The 7,244-nt window shown below is 40.0% G+C and overlaps 1 protein-coding gene across 1 annotated transcript; it reads right to left on the bottom strand.

Annotated features, from left to right (window-relative positions):
• LOC142347927 (uncharacterized) lies at nucleotides 1-693 on the bottom strand. The gene has a single exon (XM_075399091.1). It carries the CDS (start codon nucleotides 691-693, stop codon nucleotides 1-3), a length of 693 nt encoding a protein of 230 aa, XP_075255206.1.
• Nucleotides 694-7,244: the final 6,551 nt, after the last annotated feature.

The following is a 7,244-nucleotide window of genomic DNA, read 5'->3' as shown; positions in this document are numbered from 1 at the left end:
TCACACGTGGTTCATCAACTGCTGCACGTGCTTCCAGTTCTTGAAACTAGCTGGCTGTTGGTCTCCAAAGTTTCCGGGTGGCAGGGAACTGTAAAGGCGTTGGATGAGGAAATGGTTAGGAATGAGTGGTTCTTCGTTTTCAGGCTGATCAGCAACGTTTGTCAAGGGTCTGGAATTCAGGATTGCTTCGACTTCAACCATTATTGTCTCAAAAATGTCGAAGGAGAGACGCCTAGATCCTAGAATGATTAAGAGTGTCCTCTTGGCGCTCTGAATCAATCGCTCCCACACGCCACCGAAATGAGGGCCGTATGGTGGGTTAAATTTCCATGTGGTTTTGACTGCAGCTAGGGCTTTATAAATCTTGTCTTTGTCTAAAGCCTTAACCGACTTCTTTAGCTCTTCGGAGGCGCCGACAAATGTTTTTCCGTTATCGCTGTACAATAAAATAGGTTGGCATCTTCGGCAGGTGAATCGTCGATATGCATTGAGGAAGGTGTCTGTATTTAAATCTGGACATGTTTCTAAATGGACTGCTCGCGTAACGAGGCATGTAAAAATAAGTCCATAATGTTTCTCGATTTTGCTTTGTTTGTCCTCAATATAAAACGGGCCAAAAAATTCCAGTCCTGTGTTGGCAAACGGAAATTTGGTTTCTTCTGTGGGGAAGCGGAATGCAGGAAGTGGGGCCATTATTGGTTGTATACTTTGTGTGTCAAAACGGTGACACAGAAAACATCGGTATTTTATTGAAAGTAGTGTTTTTCGAAGTCCAATGACGTAGTAGCGTTGTTGTACGAAAACTTTGACCGGTTCTGTTGCTTGATGAGCACAAATTCTGTGCGCATGTTCAAGGTATAGTCTAGCAATCTTTTCCTTTGCGTCCAAGATTTTTGGACATTTTTCGAACTCCAATTCTGTTGGAGCAAATAGGAGACGGCCACTAAATCGTAGGAGTCCGTTTTGGTCAATTATTGGATTTAAGTTTCTCAATTTGCTCTTGGCGTCTAACTTTTGTGTTCTTTTTAATGCGTTGATTGTTGAGGAGAAAGCATTGTTTTGAGACAACTTTAGCAGAAAATTTTGAGATAAACAAACATCATCTTTTGTGTATTGGCTTTTGTCGGAACGATTCTTCTTAGCTCTGTAAATTAAATTGCAGACAGTTGCGAGGGTTAAAGTAGCTTATTCCATGTTGAAAAGCGGTTTGGGTCTAGAACAGGTTTGATTGGGTTTTTGTATTTCTGGTGACGGCACCTACGGTTGAAATCTTTTCCATATCTTTCCACGAACTTTCAGTGTTTTGCAAAAATTGTGGTGCTGTAAGCCATTTCGGGGGGATTTCTGATGGCTCAAGGCCACGCGTTCCATGGTCGGCTGGATTAAAATTAGTTGGGACATGATTCCACTCATCAGTTTGAGTTGTTTTCTTAATTTCTTCGAGTCGATTTGAGACGAAAACGTTTTGTTTCTTAGTTGAACTGATCCAATCTAAGACAACACGACTATCAGTCCACAAGTAGACTTTTTCAAATTTTAATGTCATTTCAGTTTGTATCAGTGTGCGGAGGCGTGTACCTAAAACGGCTGCTTCGAGTTCTAACTTTGGCACACTAATTTGTTTTATTGGTGCAACTTTGCATTTTCCAAGCAGAAAATATGTTTGAAAGATTTCATCCTGTTTTTGGGTGCTAATGTAAGCAACTGCTGACAATGCAACGGTTGAGGCGTCAACAAAGACATGGAGCTGGTGATTATTTTCCTGATTCGTTGAGGAGTTCAACCATCTGGGGATTTCGATATCAGGCATTGCAAAGTAACTATCGAGCACTTTTTGTAGGTTGGAATGAAGTTCTGCGGGAAGTGGTTCATCCCACTTCTTACCTAGCTTCCAGACTTGTTGAAAAAGCATTTTGATTCTAATTGTGAGCGGGGACAAAATTCCTAGGGGATCAAAAATTGTTGATACTAAGCTGAACATTTTACTTTGTGTATACTCACTTGCATTTCGGGGAAAATGTTCTAATGTCTTCATTAGAAAACAGTCAGTTCTGGTATTCCATTTCTGACCGAAGACTCTATTGATCTCTTTCAGTTCATCTCGATCTTCTTGCTCAATGAACCTTAGGGCTTCATGTTTGTTTGACACAAGTTTTGTCAAGCGAAAGCCACCTTTATGAAGGCTATCTTTAGTCTGGTTTTATGGTGTCAATTGCTTCTTCTATAGACGGCAAAGAATGGATATAGTCGTTCATGTAAAAATGGTTCTTTATGGCATTAACTGCTTTTGGAAATTCAATTGCATTATCTTCTGCGCAACGGTTCAGAACAAAAATTGCACAAAATGGGGAGCAGGTGGCTCCAAAAATTAATCTGGTGAACTGGTATTGGTTAACCATCTCTTCATTGGGCCAGAGAAAGCGTAATGCAGATTGGTCCTCATGCCTTATTGCTATCTGCATGAACATGCCTTCGATATCAGAGAGAATGGCAACTGGGTTTTCACGAAATCTCAGAAGAATTCCTACCAAGTTGTTCAGCAAATCTGGTCCTGTGATCAAATTGGAGTTCAAAGATTGTCCTCTAAACTTGGCCGCAGCATTTGCTACTCTGCGCACTTTTCCGGGCTTGTTTGGATTAACCACTGGGTGATGAGGCAAATACCAAATTTTCTCGGGTTCTGGCTGCTGCATTTCAACTGGCTTGACATAAAATTTTTCAAGATCTGTTGTGAGAGTTTGCTCATACAACTCTTTCAATTGGAGGTCATTACTGAGTCGCTTCTGAAGACTTTTCAGCTGGCTGAGAGCTGCAAAATAATTATTTTCAATTCTCAATGGTTTTTTCCAAGGCAGTCCGATTTCGTACCTCTCACCATTGTAGCTGATTGTTTTGTTCAATATATCAAGGGCTTCCTTGTCAACGGGATTTTTAGATTCAGGCTCGGGTTGAGTTCCTTCTGCTTCAATTTTCCAGAATTGCTCAAGCAATTCATCAAGAGGCTGATCGTCGGAGCTTCTTCGTGATACGTGGTACACGTACTGTTTCTGCTGGTGAGATCGTTGTTTGGGTTGCTTTTGCACTCTTTCATACTCTCCAGCTAGGGTCCATCCAAGCCTCGTCTTTACGCCGAAAGGCTGGTTTTTAGTTGCCGGGATGACTTCAAGTGGATGTGTGAAAGCAAAAGCGTTTATTCCCAAAAGGGCACCGATTTTGCCTTCAGCTATTTCTGGGAAGTGAATGTGACGGAGTTCTTTGAATGCATCGCAAAGTTGGCTGAGTTCAAATGTATTAGCTGGTGCTACATTTAAACAAGGAGTGCTATAAGTGGTTGTAATTCGAAACTTTTGATCCAAATTTTTGTAGGATGCAACTGTCACTTGTTCAGAAATTTTTGAAAGTGGCATATCATGCTCTGTGTTAAGATACTGAAGCGTAGTTGCTTCTTGATCTTCGCATGGAAGAGCAAGGAACTCTGTGATTTTTGTCAAGTATGAAAGTAAATTGGCTTCCTGGATCGATCAGAGCGTACGTATCGAAAGCTTTTTTACCGTTTAGAAAAGATACTGGGATAATTTGAAGCTGTTCGAACCATTCTTTTGGTGTAGACTGTAGATGATTCACGCTAAAACTTTGGTTGGCATTGTTCAAATTAGCGCGCTATTGATTCTGATTTTTGTTTGCAAAAGACTGTCCGTAGCGGCTCTTTTGTGATTTGGATGAGGCGCTTGCGTTGTTGTTACTTCCTGGTTCACATTGCTGTTTGACAAGCTGATTTGCTTGGTTGGTAACACTTGTACCTGTGGAATTGCTGGTGGCAAAAGCAGCTGGTGGACGCTTGATAATTTTAGCAGGGTCATGCAGTGTTGTGTGGTGGTATCCGCTGCATGTTTGGCAGCGTTTTGTTGATGGGCAGTTTTGCTTCTTGTTTTTAATGCTCAAACAGTTCGAGCAAAGATTGCTGTTGCTTAAAATGTCAAATCGCTGGTTTGGGCTGCATTGTTGGTAATCGGGACAGGTTGCTAGTATATGATTTCCTCGACATTTTTCGCAAGAACGCTTTGGTTGATTTGAGTTGTTTAGGGGTGGAAATGGTGGAGCGCTAGGTGGTTTCACATTACCGCTACTGCTTAGTGCTGTTGACTGACTTAGGCTAGTTGGCTGTGCTGGAAAACCTAAATTTTGGGTACTTAAATTTCTTGAGTGATTAACGCTGTTGTTCAAATTTCCAGAGATACTAAAATTGTTTCTACGAAGGTTATTTTGCTGGAAGTTTTCGCGGTTTATCTTATCGTACACATGTGCTTGAACTTCTAACCATTTCTGAAATTCAACTAAAGTAGCTGGTGTTTGGATTGATGTAACTGTGTGCTCTGTCCATTTGAGGAGGATGTTATGCGGGACTTTTTCTTTAGCTTTCTTCATAAGTGTTGAGCTCTGTAGGTCCGCTGTGTATCCCAGGTATTGGAAAGCTTGCACTAAACGTTTCAAGAACAAAGCAAAGGCCACAAAATTTTGCTTGCTATAGTCATTAGTTGATTTCCAGTTTTCCAATTGATTTATGAAGGCGTTCACCACTATTGTAGGATCACCAAAATATGACATTAGTTCGTTTAAAGCTGTGCTATAGTAAGCAGGATCACACGAATAAGCTTGGATTACATCTTTTGCTTTGCCAGTAACTGCATTTTGCAAATAGGTGATACGATGTGTGTCGGTGATACTGGTGTTGTTATGTACGAGGCAATATTCTGCATATTCTGTATATTCTGGCAATATGGAGCTGTGTTTGAGGCCACGGTAAAGAATTGATTTCAAATGAAGGGACTTGTGAGGTGACGTCTGGGACCTCGGGCTATCATCTCTTGGTGACGTCTGCAACCAAAAAAAAGTCAGGCCTTCTTGATCGGGTGACGTCTGGAACCCTTGAAAAAAAATCTCCTCGTCTTTGGTGACGTCTGAGACCAAAAAATCGTCTTGGGGGGGCTTCTCTTGATGCTGATTGTCTTAATTTTTGATGAAGGTGTTGTGTAACTGGGTAACTGGCCGTCAGGTAGGCCCCTTTTGTTCGGACACTTGGTACGGTTTCTTTGTCTCTTTGTCCTTGGGGGGGGGGGGGGTTGATGTCACCCTCTTTGTTTAAGAAAAATTCCGTTTCAGAAGGTAGACTATGTTTCTTAATCACGGAGGTAGGTCTCCAAATTTATGTAATGAAACATATATTCTAGACTTTTGGTTGCTCATATTTGGTTGCGACTTCTTGTCAGATGTTATTGGGAAAGAGTAACTCTCAGGTTTTTGGCGGTAGTTTTAATCATCAGCAAATGTCATGCTTTTCTTGAGTTCCCAAGGTCATTGGGAACATGTTTGCGACGGTCGTCTCAGGTTTCGCAAAATTTTTATCCGAGTGTTTTACTTCTGTCTTGGAATCAAAAGTGTTATCGATGTTAATTGGTCTGAATAAACTTGTTGTACTTATTCCAATAGTAGGGGGATTCTCGTTGTTGCCATTTAAAAACTTGGACAACATTGGTTTGGTCCTGTGGCATTCAGACAAAAACAGGGATGGTTTCTCCGGTCTCGGTGGGAGAGGTGGTGTTTTTTTGGAGAATGATGAACGTTCTGGGTTGCTTGCTTCTGGTATCTCGTTCATTGATTGTGAGCATCTCCGTGAGGTTGGATATCTGGCAGTTGTATGAGCTGTTACACTGACATCATCGCGTATCCTAGTTGAAGATTGGCTGAGTAGTCCATCGTCATCTAAACTGTCAATTTCGTGTTCAAATTTCTCTAGCCGTGACAGAAGGTTTGAATATCGTTCCATGACAGATGAAGTACTGCTGGAGTTCGGACTTTCTTTTAACACGGCATCAAGTGTTGTTTTCAGCTCGTCAACATTTGATTTTGCTTTATTGATGAGCAGGGTGAGTGATCTGAAACTCTTTCGCTGATCAATTGCAGATTGTAAGAGGTCCAGCTTGCTTTTCAAACTCAGCTCTGCAATTTTGAGTTTGTTTAAGGCGTACTGACAACTTTGACTGTTCTTCTTTGTCATCTTGCTCTTGTTGGTCTTTTTCGAACTAACAGGTAAAAAACGGCTTCGAAACCGGAGCGACGCAAATTTCAAAGTCGAAAAACAATAATTATGACACTGTGAGACTAATCAGCCCCAGTTTTTGTTGTTTAAAACACGACGCAATTTTTCTGAAAAATAGAATCCTAGTGGTTTTTTGTGTGCTAAATCTAGCTAATTTTATCTAAAAAAAAAGAAAAATAACCGTTTGCGCGCGCTTGTTTCGTTATTACAATAGACACGACCAAATAATTGCTAAAACTTGGGGAAATCAAAATTTTCTTATTAGTAGAATAAGTGTATGGCTTTTAAATGGTTTTTGTTACAATCTTTTACAAAGACAAACCCTTTTTAGAAAAAGGAACAAAAAATGCTTAGGGGTTGCTACTGCTTAGTACCTGTGTTGAAAAAGTTTTAAAACTTTGTTTTTATTGCGGTTCGAATAGGCAACGTGAGCTACAGACAAGCAGACAGGACAACTCAATTTATACTGGAGCTCGTTTGAAACTCTTCCCTCTTAAGTTGAACTGCTTGCTTCTTGTTTTCTTTTCAAAACTTTTGAAATCTTTACTTTGAAAATTCCTTCCGCTCCTGTAAATGCTGACAGTAAGTTTTGAATATCATCTACTATGGTAACTACTGACACCAAAAATACTCTTTCCTTCTATCTGGTGACTACTGAGACCAACAAAAGAGCAAAGGGACTTCTTTTGGCGACTTCTGAGACCGCGGACAAAAAGGAAGAGACGTTTGAGTTATCTAACTCAAAGAAGTATTTGTGTAAGCAAATTTAAGTGGGGAAATATTTCTTCGAGCTTTTGATTTTCCTGCTTTTTATCTAAAGAAAAGAGAGTTCTTAATTTTTCCTCTTTTTCGTTTTCTTGATTTTGTTTTCAGTGCATACTACGCCATTAACTAAGCGCGCGGCTAGTAGTATGCAAAAATTGAATGCAAAAATGTGATTGTCTGGTTTTCTTAAGAATAAAATTTTGCAAAAGTGATAAAATTTATTTATCAGCTTGTTTTGAAATAAACGGAGGGGATGCGATCAAAAGGTTTTCTAGGACTAATAAGTGTTTTAACCAAAACTTTGGGAAAACGTTTTTAATTTTTTTTTTAGTGAAAGAAGCAATTTTGCCAATTTTATGTTGCCTCTTTTCTAAAAGTAAAA

This window comes from Convolutriloba macropyga, chromosome 10 (genome assembly GCF_964194025.1).
Source record: "Convolutriloba macropyga chromosome 10, txConMacr16.3, whole genome shotgun sequence".
NCBI lineage: Eukaryota > Metazoa > Xenacoelomorpha > Acoela > Convolutidae > Convolutriloba > Convolutriloba macropyga.
The sequence above is the reverse complement of the archived record's forward strand: the minus strand, read 5'-3'. Positions and strand labels throughout refer to the sequence as shown.

What these genes read in the sequence shown, in the direction of transcription:
- LOC142347927 (XM_075399091.1), bottom strand. Translation starts at nt 693, where the DNA reads ATGGCCCCACTTCCTGCATTCCGCTTCCCCACAGAAGAAACCAAATTT.